The 19,736-nt window shown below is 35.5% G+C and overlaps 1 protein-coding gene across 1 annotated transcript in view; it reads right to left on the bottom strand.

The window, feature by feature from the left end:
- Positions 1-6: 6 nt before the first annotated feature.
- Positions 7-19,736, bottom strand: part of LOC117103128 (tetratricopeptide repeat protein 28-like) — a gene marked incomplete at its 5' end in the record, with an annotated part of 41,718 nt that continues 21,988 nt past the window's right edge. Inside the window, 14 exon segments of the mRNA XM_033243630.1 lie at positions 7-2,737; positions 3,117-3,224; positions 3,809-3,929; positions 6,385-6,461; positions 6,985-7,216; positions 7,801-8,329; positions 8,732-8,925; positions 9,198-9,433; positions 9,695-10,234; positions 11,117-13,921; positions 14,434-14,592; positions 17,864-17,989; positions 18,825-18,971; positions 19,496-19,643. Of these exon segments, the coding sequence (XP_033099521.1) occupies positions 1,023-2,737; positions 3,117-3,224; positions 3,809-3,929; positions 6,385-6,461; positions 6,985-7,216; positions 7,801-8,329; positions 8,732-8,925; positions 9,198-9,433; positions 9,695-10,234; positions 11,117-13,921; positions 14,434-14,592; positions 17,864-17,989; positions 18,825-18,971; positions 19,496-19,643 (7,137 nt within the window).

Genomic DNA, 19,736 nt, shown 5'->3' with positions numbered 1-19,736 from the left:
ACATGGCACCGGGGTTAGCATCCATCCATTTGGAAATACATATAGCACCCAAAACAGATTAAAATGTTCCTAATTAACTGCTAATAACTGATTAATACACTTAGGTAATAAAAGCTGAATTGAATTTGTACGATAATCAGTGACTAATCATTAAAGGTCCGACTGCTAAATAATACAAGAGAACAAGGCCATTTTGGGTGCTTTCGAATATATTTTATGATTTAATATTTCGCAAATGTGCTACTGATTTGTTGGTGAAAGCACTTGATGCTTAAAAAAATACTTGACCTAAGACTAAAGATCATGTCTTGTAATTTGACTTCAGTGGATGAAAAATTGTCGTTATTTACCCCTAAAACCTTTTTTGATGAACTGGTTTAAGGCTTTGGCCTAGTGCAGACGAGGTGGATATACCCGGCTCAACTCACCAGGTTTATCCACGTGCCAGTCTGAACTAGGTGGCTTATCTCAAGCCGGGCTGTGTTCCTATAGTAACTAGGCGTGGCGTGCCACGGTGTTTAACTTTTCTAAGCCGGGCATTAATCGCTGTGGGGGATGTCTTGCGTTGACTTCAGGTAAACAAATGACCAATCAGCATTAAATTACTTGTCCTGTGAGCGAGCGTACGTTTCGAACGCAATGTTTGGAAACTCGTTTCCCGGTTACGGTTCAATAATATGCAAATACTCGAGCCTGGCTAATCCCGCTAGTCTGAACACCTGGCAGAGTGAAGCCGGGCTTAACCTTGAGCCAGGCTCAACGTAAGCCTGGCTTATCTACAAGTTTGAACGTAGCCTAAATGTATCATGAAATTCAAGCATCTGCATACTTCCCACCATTGCGAGGCTCACAAGGTACTCTTTGTTTTGTTTGTTTTGTTGTCTACTCTGTGGAGATTCCCGTATTCTAGATTGCATCAAAGTCAGTCAGTCACAAGAGGGCGGTATTAACAAAGTTGGTGGAAGATTGGATTAAAAAGCATCCAGCTCACCTACATACTATAGGGAATATGCCAAGAGAATTTAACATTGTGATGATCGTAATACAGTCTCCTTGTGTAGGACAGCTTTCCCTCTAGGAGAATGAACTGTTTTGAATGGTGCGCCATTCATCCTTGGTTTCCCATTCAAGATCAGCGAGCTTGGACTCGCTGAACTACTAAGCGAGCTTTTCCTCGACTGTCCACTACTATGGTTGCTACATGTTGGTGAGGGCGCACTAGGAGTGCTCGATTGAGCTGAGTCTGCAGAATCAACGCTGCCTCGTCTGTTGTGAGGTGATGCATTCATTGGCGGTACGTGAATTACGCTTGGAATGGATGAGGTTGAAGAGTAAATACTGCTGTTGGTGCTTTGTGCACTACTGGGTCGTCGTAAATAATAGTTTGGTGGCTGTGGAGATGTCGGTCCAATGGATCCTTTCCTAGGTGAAGAGACATTGGAGTTATTCCTATTGATAGCTTCTTTGTAATTTGGTGGTGATTTGTACTGAACTGGAACTGCATTGGATCCATTGGGAGGGTTAGGTTTGATGTATGGTGATATAGGTTTAGATTTCAAAGCAACATTTCCCTTAGGAACATCAGTCTTTTTGCTAGTAGCTTTGACTTGATTCAAATCTGTTTTCTTCTGTGATATTTGTCTGAAATTTTCTTCTTTTTTCAAAGATGTCATCGGATTATTCTTTACCGGTACACTCTCTCCTAAATCGATGTACTCCACATCACTTACTTTTGACTCGGCAATACTTTTCAAAGATTCACTAGCACGTGTTGAAAAAGTTGTTTCAATATCTGCTGTTACAGACTCAAGAGGGGGCTGTTTAGATCTGGTTCCCTCATGCTGCATCACATCTACAGCATGCATATGTGGCATAGTGTCTTTTAATATCTTCATCACGATTGAATCACTATCGCTGGAGATCGATGACCGTGAACCCTTTCTGCGCGGACTCGAGCTGCTCATCACACCGTCTCCAGACCCACGGAGCTTCATACTTTTAGAACTAGATTCGTTTTCAATAAACTTATGACCAACACTACCAATGGGACTTTGTCTTGTTACAGTCTGTTTACTTTTGGCAGGCGATGAAGGTTTCAGAACCTCTTCTTCATCACTTTGAAATCCAAGGTTAACACTTCCAATGATATGTTTTGAAGATTTTCCATTAGAAAGAAGTGATTCCTTAGATGAGTAGGGTGACCTCACTGGTAGTACATCCAACGTTCCTTTACTGCTCAACTTTCCCCCACTGCTGTGTGAATTGTTATCGTCAACATCATACAGCAGTGATGCAATGTTTGGCGCCACCGACGGCTCATTTCTGTTAATTTTATTTGTTAGCGCTCCCGGTGAGAGATTATTTTTAGTCTTCAATGATGTTATCGACTTGGGTGGTAGTGAAGAAAAAGATGTGGCAGAAGCTAACATGGGATTATTGTTTGACTTAAGTGGCATCCTGTTATACAGATTGGTACCCATTGGCGTGGATGTTTGGATCGGTAGTCTGCGTTTTGCCGTTTTTGCTTTCAAGCTTCTTACGGTACGTTCAACTGCAGGCTTGCGTGGCATTGGAGGAGTCCCAGTTATGGAATGACTAGAAATGATGGACTGTCCAGACATAGCACCTATAGACCTTCCAGATAACCCTGACATTGAGGTACCAGAATGAGAGGATCCTAGACTCTCCATAGATGGTGAACGTTCTAATGGAAGAGACGTAGGAGCCTGAGCAGGATCTGGAAGAAAAAAAAAGTGTCATTAGCTAACTATCTTAGCCTGTTGATTTAGTCATTATAAGATACATACAAATGCATCAGTGTCATAATCATAATTATAACAATTGCGAGGACATTTTATGTCCCGTTGAACTCTCAACTATTATTTTATCTAGCAAGAGCAAAATTTGGTGTAAAGCGCATAAAGACATTGTGCAATATACTCTACATAAATGTAAAACTATTATTTTATTTTTAATGTTTCATTTACATTTTGACATTCAGAATATTTTTGTATCTATTTTTTGTTTGTTTAATATATTAGTATGTGGCCTCCTCTTGGAGGGTTGGTTTTTGAATCAATCTGAATTTGAACAGAACATGTTTAAAAAATGTTTACCGAAAACAGCAAGCAACGACTGTAGAATGTAGTTGAGCATGCGGCGGCTGACTTGTTTACCGGTGATGAGTAGCACCTCTTCTTTACCAACATCAATTAAATCAAAGCCTGCAATTATAACATGAAACTGAACCTTAGTAAACTGTGTAGATACATAATTATTTGTAGACAGTCACTCATAATATTGGCTGCTGTGTACCTTGTGGGTATCTCTATTAATACTAATTCCAGTACATAAAATATCTTTTAATGTCAATTTTGCAGTTTAATATTTTACCTATTTTTTAGTATTACTTGTACAGTATTAGAATTGATTCAATAAAAACAGTCCTTGTATTGTCATCATCGAGTCATTAATTTTTTATATAATTAATTTTTTTTTTTTTTTTTTTTTGCACCTTGTGTCTCTTGGCAAAAGGCGTAGTACACATTTCTGTATCATTATTATTCTTACAGTTCATATTCACAATGGATCTTTCTGGCGTGTAAAGCAACTTCAAAAAGTAACCACTCAGACCAGTGCCAGAAATATGCGCTTGTCGCACAATCCCCCGTGTTTATGTAAGTTTGCGCTGTAGTTTTGTGGTACGTTAGCAACAATATCCAAGGGGCGGGGCTTAATACTGGAACGGTCCATTTATATCCAATATAAATGTAAAAAAAAATTGAATCCAAGAAAGAACATTACATACCGAGCGATGCGAGAAGCTCATGGCATCCGGGTGTTCTCCATAGTTTTGTGTTGATTGGAACTTGAATCCCGATTTCACGAGAATCTCTATCACGGGAATATTTATCTAACACTTGTCGTAACTGAAATGAATATTAGTGTACATATCAATTTACTATATGAAAGAGTTCAATGTTATGACAAATTACAAAGAGAAGTAACATTATTGTTGTGAGTTTTGGGAAATTGAATTCTGAACTGGACTTGGAGATAAGATTAAAGGAAATTGAAAGACAGTACTGAAAATAAAATGATAATTTGCAGACAGACACTAAATGTACTTAATATCTCTTAGGACCACCTATCTTATTTTGAAACTCAGTGAAAACCACATGATTGAAGCTGAGCTGAACACAAGAAAAACTACATTAAATTTATATAGTCAACTTTGAAATTACCAATTACTGTATATTCTTGTGTATAAGACGAGGCTTAAAATAGCAAATTATGTTAGTAAAACAGGGGTCTGTCTTGTACGCGCAACACATACAATTTTTTTATTTTAAAATCATGTTCGTCTTATGTGCAGGTCGTCCATAACATGCAAATTTAATGCTGAAATGAAGTTACTAACTGTTAGTATGAATGAATGCAATTTTAAATGCAGGGAATTTGGGAATTTGCTCGATTGCTCTCTCTGTGGTTTATTTTATCCGTACTTTTTATTAGGCCTTTTTAATCTTTTTGTAATTATATTATGTTTCTTATACCGTACTGCATTTTAATGTTTATAATATTTTTTAAAATTATGTATATAGAATTGCGATATTGTATTTTTGTTGTCATGGAGAGCCCCTCGACAGTAGATCTTCTACTTTTAGGCAATCCTGTCACATGACAACATTTACTATTTTTGAAATTTTATATTTGTATATTTTATATATTTATATCTATTTGGCGAAATAAATGAAATGAAATGAAAAATAAGATTTTGATGAACATTTAAAAGCCCATAAAATGGTATTATTTGGAAAATTAGCCCAGCATTTGGCTTCGTTTTTAGCCAGCTAGATTCAGTATCAAGACCACAAAGAGCAGAAAAACGTAGAAATTCCGATGGTGAAAAAGGGGTTGCCTTATAGGCCCGCCATACAAAAATTGTCTAAAAATCTTCTGAAACTCAGGTGCCATCGTATTCGCGAACTGCCTTATATGCGAGAATATACGGTATTATCAAAGACGGTTTTATACTATATAGTTAGAAAATTTCATGCCCAAGAGGGCACTGCATCTGACGAAATATTTTAAAATAATATTCAGTTCAGCTTGGCTTTAAGATAGCTGTAACAATTAACAAAATATAAATCAATATCAATAAAACACTATTATAAAATAATATTAATATGAGTTTATTTAAAAGAATCAAATAATGAGATATAAAAAAATGTTTTTTTTGCAGATTTACAACAACAAAACAAAAATACAGTAAAAATCCTTAAACCATCAACTTTAAGAGATGCAAGGAATATAAGAACATCATTATTTAAGTACCATACATTATTTGGTGAATAAAATAATTAAATATTATTAATTAAATTAAATTTAATTTAATTAAATATTATTAAATTTATTGTCAAGATTTTTTTTTTTTGTTTATCTTCTTTTTTGAAGATAAGCAAATACAGTATAGAATTGCAATGCCTGTATTGTCAAGTACGCTAGATCAAACCAGACAGTATTGTTTAAGGAACCAAGGTACCCCTTTGATGTCTATAATTTACACATTATTTATTAACTTGATGATGGAAATATTCAAGTCCTGTTCTGTGTCTGTATATTTTATTAGATGGAAGAGTATGTATAAACCGTAAAGGTATAGTTCAATATGTTAAAAAGATTCCCATAAATCTAGCAAGCGCCAAGCACAATGTATACAGTACATTAAACCATCTATCAATAGCTATTTAGCTCATGTACCTTTAAAAAAAATTAGCTAAATGCACAACATAAAAACAGTAGTTAAGCCTTTCAGAGACTAAATACAGACTAATAAAATTTTGTGATTAAAAGGAAGGCTGACAAGGTGGTTGTTAGAACAAATAATGCCAAAATCAAAAACAATATTTGAAATAGTAACTCATGTTTGAAGTGATGTGAGAAGGTATTTGTTGATTTCTGTTATTGTAATGATCGCAATCTCCTCAAGACATACAATGAGCTAACTTTTACAGTTGCAGCTTCTAAGCTGTGGAACAGCTTAACAAATTCCACTTGCCTGACACCTTAACATGAATTTTTTAAAGCGGTTTGATAACTCATCTTTCTGGGTGTCTGAGGCTTAATATATATACGGGACTTGACATGCCAAAACCAACACCAGTTACCAAAACAAAAAATTGACTTTATAATATATTCTCTCCACACTATAAGCTTTAAAATGATACAGAAGGTCATTTACTGGAATTGGCTTACTACTGCCATTTAGCCACAGTACGCTGGTTTTGGGATGGCAAACCTCACATATATAACACACAACATTACACTTAACTGAGGTTAGAATCTTTTTTAAATAAAATATTTTTATAAAAAGACACATACCATTTGAATAATTTCTTCTGCAGCTTCAGGGTGGACAAGCAGTTTGGAGAGCGCCATCACAGAAGTTGGAGTCAATCCTTCAAAAGTTTTGAAAAAAAATAATCAAATATTCATGAGACAACTAGAAAGAAAATGGGTGCACTAAGATAAAAAATAAATCTAAATTATGATCTACATTATCACAATCATTACCTCATCATTTACATATCATCAACCCCATAATTATTTTACCATTATCTCCAACGTATTTCTATGCAAGGTTAGCGATAATTTGGTCTGTACACCTGGAAACAAACACCTTACTCTTGATAAGGTGAAAACATGAACAAATGGCATAATGTACATGGGTCACATTGCCTAAAAGTCTTTTCTGAAAAATGGTGCACTATTACGGTATCTTCATCACTCATATTTTTGTCATCACCATAGTACCTTGAATTTTTGCCCTTAGGCTAACACAGAAACAGATTATTAACGACGATCACAGTAGCTTTGAGCAGTTTAGCCACCGGAACTATCCTGCATTCTCTCCATCAATATCTCCATCACACACAATTGTCATACTACCGAATACATTCTCAAAATAATACAATAACTAACCTAGTAACGCCTGTAGGCTTGTACTAGCTTGAAGAAGCCTGTCTCCAGCATCGGCCATTGGGAAGAAAACGGACGGAGGTAAGCCATTGGTCGGTTCCTCAAATCTAAATCCAACAGACTTGAGGAGTTCCTGCCAGCCAATGACGGGTCCAACCTTCTTGATGATGCTCTGTTTTGTTGTATACATTGGGTTCTTGTGTCCACGGTTGATTCGCTGCAATGATTTCTCAATCTATCAGAAATAAGAATTGTATTATTATTATTATATAATTTGTATTATACCAAATGAATATTCTTGAATTGGATAATGTCTTAGGTGCAAGTATTTTACATCATAAGGTTGGTTATATATGAAAACAAAGTATCAATAGCATACAGTTTTCCAAAATAGAAGCATTATAACATATTATCTAAAAAAACAGCTGGTCAAATTCTGTAACTAATTTCTGATTGAAAAGCTATAGTGTGCATTCAAATATAGGTAAGTCCAGATTAAAGGTTTTGGATCCAGAAGATTCCATTTGTTTTCAATTAAAAACTATATGTGCAATGAAATACTGCCCTCACATTTCTCTACACAATGGACTTTCTGCTATGCCCCTCCCCTTGGATACTGTTGCTAAGGACAACACATGTGCTTGTTAGACATGCGCATATTCCTGGCCCTGTTCTGATTGGTCAGTTGTTAAGTTTGATTGACTTTCCGGAAGGGTCCAGACTGGTACGGCGACACTTGCTTTAAATCATAAACAAAAGAATATGCCAATATGTGAGAAATTCCCATTATGCTTCATATATATTGTTGAAAGTACTTACCAAATGCAGGAGAACTCTCAGAGATTCGCGGCACTTTGCAGGTGTTGTTAGAAGATCAGCCAGTGCATTACCAAACATTGTGCTCTTGTTACTGATCTTGATGTTGTTGCCAATGAGCATAAAACCAGCCCAATTGGATGGATGTGTGAACTGCTTCGTCTCCTGCACCTTCTGCATCGCTTCACTCACTGCATTGCTAGTCTTTAAGCCACGCAGTAAGGCTTCGTACAAAGACCTCATGAAGATTTTGGTGGCAAGCTCCGGTACTGGCCATAGAGGGACAAGAACACTTTGTGCTCCAGCAGCTAGGAAGGCTCTTGCAAGGCCAACGAGTCCTTCTGCATTGATCTTTCCACTGCGCCCATCACTACCATATGCACTTAATACCACAAGCTTTGCAGTTAACTGGAGATCAAGGATATCTGCAGCTGAGAGTACAAAATCAGAAAGAGCAGGCAAGTCAGCATTCTCCAGATCACTGTCATCACTATCATTAAAGTCCATGCGTTCTGGCAACAGTAGCCCATTTCTGAAATGCAGATAATATGAAGAAAAAATGTCATATGTAAACAATTTCATAATATTATATTCATTTAGTTTATTTGCTCTATAAAAGTACAACATAAGATGTAAAATGAATATTAATAAAATTAAGGCAAAAATTGTTCCATAGTTTCCAGCCAATCATAATAGGTACACAGTTATCATAATTATTAGTATTATCATTATTTAATTAGTTATATGTTAACTGAATTCTGGTTCTTGCTCTGGTGGCTTTCTTCATAAATTCCTCAGCAGCAATGTCCATATAGACACATGCAGTGCCCCCCTCCCCCTTAATGTTTCCATGTCCTGTGGAATTACGTCCTGATTCGTAGCTGCCAATTCAATTTCATTGGCTAATACTTATGATGTGGAAATAAATTGGTACCTGGTCATTTTAGCATTTTGTTCCTGGAAAGCATTTGTCCCTGGTGAGAGAATAAGTGCAGAGAGCTTCCAGGAAACATGAGTAGCAAAGTGGATGCATTCTGCGCCTGAAATTGCCTCTAATACTGCATCCTTGGTGGCTGATGATCCTAGCAATGGCTTTACTCCTACTTGCTCGCATACTACTAAAGCTTCCTGTAGACATAAAAAAAAAAGTGAAATAATAAAAAGTTAATATTTTGACAATGGAAATTTGAATATAGAATACAGTCATATATGTAAATATGAAATCCTTAGGCATGATGCAATTACAAACATAAAAATCATTATGGTATTTAAATGTATTCTACTATTTTTTTATCAAAAATCATTACCATCCAATAATAATAATAGATAAACATTTATGCTTCAATTTCCATGGGAATAAATACAGAAGGTGTGCCAATAAAACAAAACCATTAGCTTACCTGTTCAGCATTTGACAGCGTTCCCCATCCCCACCTGTCAGTCACTACTTGAGGCATTATAGGATTGGCTACTACCAACGCTGGCGTAGTGTAGTTGGTATTATTTGCACCTCTTGTAATGCATTTAGGGGAGAGTGATCGAAGGGATGGAATTACACGGAGATTGAAACGCTGATATAGACATCGGCTTGGAGAGCTGCCTTTCAGTACAGCAAATGGTACAAGATGAAGATCGCCTATCAGGAATGTGAAAGCAATTAAATATACATAAATACAATAAAACCAACTCAATTTAACAGGCATACTTATTTAATGAAACAATAGTTAAAATCAAATAGCAGGTTTGGAGTTTATTAACAAACTGTATATGTAAAGTGAACGAATTGTAATTAATTACCCTTTTAAAATGTGAAATATATTGCTCAACATCAGCATGGTTATTTAAAAAAAATATACAAATTATCCTCAATAAATAACAACGTAAAGGAAACCCATACCTTCTAAAACAAGAACCAATTCTGACGGTCCGCCATCTTCCGTCTGTGCCTCCACCAGGGCTTCGTTCATTGGACCAATAAGTATGTCATACAACACTCTGAGTGGCGGACGACCGGACCATGATCTCTTCTTTGAGTGAGCAACAACAGTACCATTAACACCAAGACTTCCACTGAACTGCGACATCATACTACTGAGACTGTGACCACTGCTATTTAAACGATGACCGCGGTTCACCATCCGCAGGAATGCAACCTTATCACCATCGACAGAGATCTTGCCACTGAGTTCATCCAGATGCTGCTGGAGAAGATCATCAGCTTCGCTCTCAGTTTCACTTGCGATGTCACTGGTTCTGCTCTGATTTCCTGGGCTGTCAACACCGAGTGCTTCCCGTGCATGCATTATGTAATGGTCAAAATTGGTGGTGGTGGTGAGGTTGATGGCAGTGTTTGCCGGCATCTCTTCTCCATCTGCCGCATCAGCGATATTGTCAAGCTCCAGATCATTTACATTACAATTGTGGAATTTTACGATACCTGTGTACATAAAATAATTATGTCCGTGAAATTGAGAGTTTAATACAAATACAAAGTCTTAAAAATATATTACCATAAATGGATCATATTTTCAAAAACCTTCAAAATTCTAGTTAAACAGTTAATCACTCATTTGAAAAGATCAATTAAACTATTATTTCAATGAAACACAGACAAGAATAATTCAATTTTCATCAATTTACAGCTAAATTACTACCAAAAAAATCCCTAATTTTTAATTTTGTTTTTTAATTGAAAGATTAATAACTTATTTCAAATTACTGTATAAAAACATATAAAGTTTATTAGTTCAGCACAGTGTTAGAGTTTTACACAACCTTGAAATAATTTGTATTGTTTCAGACACATTTTAGTCGCTAATATTTAGTGCATTTTGCATTAATTTTTTTGTGTTTGGCACATGTACGTTTCAAGCAATCTATTTTAAAAATCAAAATATTTCACTTAACACTTAATTTCAGATTCAATGAATGTATTTAAATGAGCGAAAAGAAGATTTTAAGAATTTGATCACAAAAAGTATTTTCATTGGTTTACTCATCTATATGTAGGGTGTAAACTCTACAGTATGACTATATAAACAGATTAACTTACTCCAATATCACCTAAACGAAAAAATATATTTCTAGTATGTAATTTATTTTTAATATATATTAATCATTTTGCATGACAGAAATACTGTAAATAATATGATAATAAATCCATGCCTGCTGAGTCCTTTTATAAATCTGTTTATACCAATCCTAATAAATTAACCTAGGTCCTTCACCAAATCTTTCATCACATCACAACTTCCTGAATCTAAGCTATAAATGATGTAACATGGAGTAGCAAAATGACACCAAGGGAATAAATACTCACCTTTGTTTGGGGTTATAAGCCAACTGTAAAGGTGCCCTGCTGCTATGGAGAAATACAATACAGCTGCCTCCTGTTGATTTACTGCATCTAATATCTGGTCCTTTGTGAGGAGCATTGTATCCATCACATCTGCACCTTCCATCTGACGTTCCAAAAGGAGGTCAATGAAAGCACGTGTCTTGCCACGCTCTGCGACGACAAGTGCTTCATCGGTGCGTTTCAACTCAACTAATACCTTCTGCAGAGCTTGGTAACAAGCACTCTGGATATCAAAGAGAGTGATATGATACTCGCTGCCATTCTGGATCTCGCGGCGTATGCTTTCAAAGATATCGGCCGCACGGTAGAGCTGATGTTGTGCCTCCTCAAGCTCTTTGTTGGACCAGAGAGCTAGGCCAAGCCGATGTCTAATCTTGGCTTCATCTTCCTTGCGTCCTAATTGATCTGCAATTTGTAGGCCTTGTTGAAGATAGGTTACTGCTTTTTCGTAGTCGCCCAAAGCATGATGAATACGTCCAAGACTGCTGTAAGCAAGACTCTTCGCTACATGGTCATTTACCTGTGCTGCAATGCTTAAGTGCTGTTCCTGATACATCACTGCCTTCTGGTATTTCCCAAGTGATTCATTTGTCACACCTAAGTTTCCAAATGCTCTTCCTTGGCAAGCTAAATTTTTTGTCTCCTCAGCAATCTCCAGGTCTATCTGGTGGAAGTTGATTGCTTTCTCGTATTCACCCATCTGCTGGTAGATTCCACCAAGACCACAAGCAGCATCTGCTTCTCCGGCTTTATCATTCATGTCCTTTGCCAATTTTAATTGGTGTTCTAAACATGAGATGGCTTGCTCAAAGTTGCCCATTAGGCTGTGTAAGAATCCAAGCTCACCATATGCACTACCCTTAGCAGTACTGGTGTCCATTTCATGGGCCACCATCAACCGCTTCTCAAAACAGAAAAGAGCTTGTTGAAGATTTCCAACAGTTCTATGGATTGTACCAAGTCCGAGGTAAGCCTTATCTTGCTCCTCGGCATTGTTAGTTTTTTGTGCTATTAAAAGGTACTTGTCATAATTGTTCACAGCTTCCTCATAATCTCCCAAGGCTTCGTAACACTCGGCCATATTGGCAAAAGCTCTACCTCGATCACCAAGTGCTGTGTTACCTACCAATTGCTGGAGCATTTCTAACTGTTCTACGAAATATCCAAGAGCTTCCTCAAACTGGTTCATATTCATCTTTGTGATACCAAGATTACCAAAGGCTTGAGCTTGTATTGAAAGATCTTGGAGATCTTGACCTCGCTCTAGTTGTTCCCTGTAACAATTGAATGCATTTGAGAACTTGCAAAGTAACATGTAAACAGCCCCTAAATGACCCTGTGCTTTACATTCCCCCTTTACATCACTTATCTCTTGGTAAATGGTTAATTCCTGAGTGTGGTAACTCAATGATTTATCATACTTTCCAATCTTTCTGTAAGCGCTTCCTAATGCACCATATGCATTACCTTCGAGAGTCTTATTTTTCACTTGCTTTGCCAGAATCAAATGCTGTTCGTAAAATTTGATAGCACCACTTGTGTCTGATGTTGCCATGCATATGTCCCCAAGATTGCCTAAGGCACGAAATTTCCCATTAGCATTTTTCAAAAGATGTGCAATGGTTAGAAAATATTTCTGACACTCGGTTGCTTCATCAAATTTCTTTAACGTCCTGTAAGCCAAACCAAGATTACAGTATGCACGACCCATACTGATCTTATCATTTAAATCCTTCGCAATTTCCAAATCTTGTTCATAGTATTGGACGGCTTGTTTATAATCCCCCATTGAATAATGGGAGTACCCTAAATTATGACATGCTTTTCCTTCACCCCTGTAGTCTTTCAGTTTTCCACATACAGCAAGGTACTGTTCATAGAATGGAATGGCGTGAGTAAACTCCCCGCGAGAACAATGGTAGTTTCCAAGGTTACTTAGTGCTCTTCCTATACTCGGTTCATCCTTCAGTTTCTGAGCAAGACTCCAATGTAAGTGATAATGTTCTAACGCTTTCTCGTGCATCCCCAGTGATTGATATGCTACTGCAAGGTTTCCGTGAGTACATGCGGCTGCACCGAGGTCATTAACCTCCTTAGAGATTGCTAATTCCTGTTTGTGGTATTTAACAGCTTGTTCGAACTGTCCAAGAGAACTGTAAGCATTTCCCATGTTCCCAAACGCTCTCCCCATGGCAGCTCTGTCGTTGAGTTCAGATGCGATTGTCAAGTGGGCTTTATGAAGTTTCAAGGCATTTTCAAAATGATTCTGCTGTTGATTAATAATTCCAAGATTTGAGCAGGCTCTACCCTCCATTGTCTTGTCCTTGGTACTCAAGGCAATGTTTAACTGCTGCTCATGGCATTCTTTAGCCCGGGTATAATCCCCAAGACATCTGGAAGCATGCCCTAGGCCGGCATAAGCACGTGCCTCTATGGTCCTATCTTGCAATTCTTTTGCAATTACCAAAACTTGATTGTGGTACTGCATAGCACGTGAAAACTCACGATTGAAATGATAGGCACTTCCTAGATTACTATACGCTCTCGCTTCCTCACTTTTATTCTCCAAGGTTTTGGCAATCTCAAGGTGCTTTTGGTGGCAGTCCAATGCATTTTCAAAATCACCAAGGGCTAAGTACACAGCGCCAACGGCACCAGATTCTCGGGCTTCAAATTGTTTGTCATTTAATTGTTGTGTTAACAGAACACATTGTTTGTGACTTGACAACGCATTTGGGTAATCTCCTATAGATGTGTATACATGACCTACAAAGAGAAAAAAAAAGGGTTATGATTCAGCATTATTCATGAACAATGCATATGTACATTCCTAAATTATGAATTGGAAGCAGGAAAATAAACTATGATATGGTAACATTTATATCTCAATGATATGATTTTTTCCAAGATTTTTGAACATTATCGGAACTACGGGATTATTATAAAAGATATTTTGAGCAACAGTGGTTTTTTGGTTGTTTCAATGAACATTTTGTCTGTACACTTATCTTTACAATGTCATCGGATATTCCAATCTTTGTACCTCCTCCATCTGTTCCTTTTTGAAAATATTTTAATGTTTTGTAATGTTAACGAAAAAAAAATAATTGGAATATGGTAAATAAATGAATAAAAATAGTTTACTACGATGTAACCTAAGTAAATAAAATATTAATAATTGAAAAAATAGAAAAATATCATTAACATATCTTCCATATTCAAATTCATGATATAAATTCCCCAAAAAAGTTGACAGAAATATGACTATGAGTTCATACCTAAACTACTTAAGGCTAAAGCTGCTACACTCCGGTCTTTTAACTTCATGGCTAGTACCAGCTGAAATCGGTGGTGTGTTAAAGCATCTTTAAAGTTACGTGTTGAGAAATATGCAGAACCTAGATTACCATGCGCTCGGCATTCTCCTTCTTGATCACCTAAAAAATTAGATCAAAAATAAAAATAATATATTGCATTAGTTATGGCGCCCTCTTGGTCCATAACATTTTATTATTAAACTGTAGAAAATGGTTCACCATTTTAAATGCTGTTAATTACATTTTGATGAACCGCACTTTATTATTAAATTACATTATTATTATTATATTATTTTGGGATTATTTTAAACTATCCACTAAACTTGACAAATTAAATAAGGAGGAAATTAACAGGTATCAGGTGTTTCAAGGTAGTTTTCATTAAAGTAATTCAAAAGAATTAATATGAACTTGCTGCTAATCCAAAACTTGCATAAATACCTGGTGAATATTGTTTGCAAGTTGTCATGACATTGATAAAATTAAATTTTCTAAATTTGGCTTTTAAAAAACTAACCGTTCAGGAAATTGGTGAACCCTAGGGAACTTGTCAATCATTATTTAGATGTCAGTCACTCATTTAATTGATTAAATAATTAATCTTTTTAAGGTGAAAAACCAAATAAAATTTCATAGTGTAGCCTAGCAGTTCAATGATAATTTCTTTATACTTATTTAAACAGTGTTTAATGAAACAAATTCTTTTTGTATTTTATATTTTTGATTTTGTAATAAAAATAATAATTTCATTTCATTAATAATTAATTGTAATTTACTAGGCCTTCGTACAATATTTTAAGCAAATATATTTTATGCATTTGAAATCAACCTTTTTATCGTAAATTAATTTATATTATAGATGCCATCTTGAATTAATTATAGGCACACATATAGCTTTTTGTGTAATGTCAATTGATGAAGAACATAAATGAATGACAGAATGAATGAACAATTAAATGAATAAACAAATGAAGGAATGACTGAATAAATAAAGAAAAACATTAATGGATAAACTAATGAAAGAATAAAAGAATGAATGAATGAATGTGTAGATGAATAAATATATAAATTAATGAGAGATGGATAGATAAATGAATGAACACATGAATGAACAAATGAAATTCAGATTTCATCGATGGATGTCAATCAATCAACATCCAAAATACTAATTTTTGGTTTAATTCATCTGTCATTTCCATGCTTGCTTTGGACAATTATTCCACTGTCGTATTTTACTGTGTTTAATTTAGTTAGTAATAGTCAATAAGTATTTTGGATCCACAACATCCTAATTAAATCAATTCAATTTCAATAAAACAAAACTGATAAAGTTTTGGATGACAAATTTAAATCCAACAAAACATATATCTTTTAACATCCTTCATCAGGTCAATGTCTCGTCCAGGTTGAATTGGTTTACTACAGGTCATCCAAGGTGTACAAAAGATAAAATTCTAGGTTTGGGCTCATTATTTTTTTCTGGAATTATTGGAATGCAGCTGATTAATAGGACAGACTCATAGGAGAGGAAAACTAATGGAGTCTCTGGTACTCATATGCAAAAACCAGGACAGGATAACCTTTTGAACTTTCTAGAGAAAATAATACTTAAGTAAAACTATGAGGAAGGAATTGTGGTAAAAATATTGTAGATTTTTCTACCATAAATAATCACTAATTGATATGTAGTGGATTTTACTAAAAATAATAATCAATTAAATAATATGTTCTGAAGGCAAAACAAGAACTTCTACATTTTTGTTCAATTATAAATAATCATTAAGACTTTGTCCAAATGTATTAAAGGAAGATAATTAATTTTAAAAAGAAAGTAGAAAAACAAATTGTCAGAATTTTTTTCCATAAATATAACATAATTGATTAATTTCACAAATACATTAACAACTACAGTACTTAGCTAGAATGTGAAACAGATGAAATAAGAAAAATATATGATCAAATAATTTCACTGGTTAAGTAACAAACATTTATATAGTTTTACTATTGATGATTAACTTTAGTATATAAATATCATAGGTATATGAGTTGTATGGTTTGCTTGTACTATTTCACTTCTCCGTTCCAGAGATATTTTGAATAAATTGAAATCAAATGGAAAGTGCAACAGTATTTAAATACTTATCAATTTAAAAACACAATGTTATATGATTTATTAATTTGCTGTGCGTTAAGATGTGTTAACAATAATCTTGAATAAAAACTAACAGAAGAATCTGAATAGAGTCATTGCTAATGCCTTATCTAGCCAGTGATGTCATCACCTCCTCTCAGGCCTGGCTCATTACTAGACTAAGTGGGTATAAATTACCAAGGTAAATTAAGCACAAAAAGTCCGATTCATCAAGTCATCCGATTTAGATTAATGCTAGTATACTCCTCTGTAAGCAAATCAAATAAGACAATAGGCACATGGATCTGATTGGCGGTAATGATTAAGGTCGATGTCATGACCTTGTCTTCAAGTTTAATATAGTTAAAAATTATGAGGTACTAGTTGCTATCATGTTTATTATCACTATAGTAGTATTATACTTTTTTGATTAATACACAACAGGCCTTCATGTACTTAAGATTGGGAGTAGTGTGTCACAAGTACTGTAGTGGAGGAATGTCCCTTCACCAGGTATCCCAGCCCCCCCCCCATGGTAAGAAAACTTAGCCAGGGACCCAAGCCTCCTTTAACGTCATTTCCCTTAAACAAGATGCATCCAGTAGAACCTCCTCCTTTACAGCTGCAAAGGAGGAAAAATTTTTCTTGTTAACACTACTGCTGACCCCTTTGTAGGAGACATCCCAATTAAGAGACCACTCTTTCGGTTTTGAAAGTAGCATTCTAATTTACAGTAGCTACATTAGCGGGAGGTATCTGGGTTAGATGTAATAGGAAATAGGAACATGTTTCTATCCCATGTGGATAGTTTTTTAGACATATGGGTTAAATTTTGTGATGTCTTATGTATTTTTTGTATTGTAAATGTTATATTAAAAAACAAAAAAATTATGCATCACCTAATTGGTAAGAAACATTTTCTTGCAATTCAAAAATTTAATTATTAAACAGAGTATATATATATATATATAGCAGGTATTTACTTATCTTTAGGATAAGGGTTAGAGTGTGCACTCAATAGTCATCAAAAAATGCTGTATAAACGAAAAGGTATTTTACCAAGCTCTGTTAGCTCAAAGCAGACAACCTATATCTTCATGACATTAGTTTATGCGTAAAAAGGGGTCACAAATGATTGACAATGAACAAACTGACAGTAAATTTCAATCCACATTTCAACATACAGAACATTGATTCATGGGTGTTTTAAGTTTTCAGTTCAATAGTAAAAACCCTAGACATTCCAATTGCCAGACTTACCTAGTGATTTAGCAATTGAAAGATCCTGTTGCATATAGTTGACAGCCTTGTCCGAGTTGCTCAAGCCCCAATGAGCACTGCTCAGTGCCGAGAATACCGATCCACGTAATTTTAAACTACACGTGCCTACAAAAACATTTTAAGAAGATAAAAATTCAAATTATATTTATAATATACCACACTTAAAATAAAAATAAATACTGAATTTAAACTTGCATGCTACACTATACTTTGGATGAAATTATTAGTATTCATTTTTACACCCAGTGGCGGATCCAGGAATTCAAAATGGGGGGGGGGTCCCCTAGGGAGGGACTTTCACAGATGGAGAGTTTAGACCACCTCTAGATGGCTGGGAATGGCAATCTCAGACCTATAGTAAATTTGATTAATATTTTCCTTTTTTCTCCATTTTTCTATATAAAATTTTTTTTAAGGGGGGGGGGGGGGGGAGGAATGGGGGCTGGGCTGTCACTGATACCCGAGTGATCATTAGAGCAGTTTATGTTAGAAAAGTTCAGGTGAAAATAATCTATTCACAAAATAAACACTTGGTCAAGCGCATCAACAACAGGCTTTTTTATGAGGCGTAAAATAAGATCTTTCAGTGCAAAATTTGTTCAAAACTTGCGATGTAACAGAAGTTCTTCAAAATGCTTACTTTTTGAAGAACTATTATTAGTCCTAATAGACCTTTCTGGAATGTCAATCAAACTTAACAACTGGCCAATGAGAACATTTTATTTAACAGCTATGAACGTGCACATGTCCTACACTTTAGCAATAACATCTAAGGGGCGGTGCTTACAATACTGGAAAGGTATATACCTGGATATTGTTAAAAAAGCTATGTCCCACTAGTTCTCAAAATAGAAAGTACAGTGCTCTACATAGCATTTTGGGATTGAAATCAGTATTTCACTTAGTGTATTGTCTACCAAATGACTGAAAGTATACCTACCTATTTTCAAAGCTGATTCTAAAACGACCAATGAGGATGCATGGTAACCAGCAGCTAAGAGATCTTGACCAATCACAGAGATGATTACAAATGGACTTTTGTCCAATTTCATAGACTTCAACTGTTCAAATGTTGGCTCAAATGTGTCTGGAGAAGAAAGATTTGATTTAGTAATTAGAATTTTACTTGTAACCTAACATGAGAAGAATCCTTTTACAAAACAAATTAACATGGGAAATAAGCAATCAATGAACCCATTACTGCAGTTACCTTTGCCTCTCCAAAGCAGAGGTGAAGGGTATTGCAAGCACACATCTGTATGTGTGTCATTTTGGGAACATAACTCAAAAACTACTGGAACGATTTACTTCAAGTTTTCACACATTGACAATGTTACATGTATCTCGCACTTCTTGAATGTAGTGCTGATCAGAAGAAGCCGATTTTAGTGTCAATATTTATATATTTTCCAGCCGCAACAGACAGAGCCAACTTGAGCAGATAGTTTGGCCTCATTTGGCTAGGCCAAGTCGACTAGAGCGGATCAACCATAGGCCTTATTTTTTTAGTGCACAGATATGGCGCAACATGGCGAGGGTTTGTAATCTTAGATTATCTTGTTGTTATTTTTTATTATTTCCATAAACCATTGGTGGCTAAATATATCTTACCTTTCAGTGGAGATTTCAAAGCAGCTTCTATCAAACCTGCCAGCAGTTGTAAGCTCTTAGGCTCCTGTGCTAATCCTGAAGAAAATGCAGCCAAAGCATCAGCATGTCGGCCTAGACATTGAAGAGCAACACCTTGACGATAATAAGCCTGAGGAAATGAAGGATCAATGAGAAATTTATTAATAAATATAAATAGATTTCTGAAAGACCAGCAGATTGCAAATAAAATTACTAAACAGAA

Source organism: Anneissia japonica, unplaced genomic scaffold (assembly GCF_011630105.1).
Source record: "Anneissia japonica isolate Jap-2015-1 unplaced genomic scaffold, ASM1163010v1 scaffold287948_len850469_cov200, whole genome shotgun sequence".
In the NCBI taxonomy this organism is placed as follows: Eukaryota; Metazoa; Echinodermata; class Crinoidea; order Comatulida; family Comatulidae; genus Anneissia; species Anneissia japonica.
Note: the sequence above shows the minus strand (reverse complement) of the source record. Positions and strands in the feature narration are given on the sequence as shown.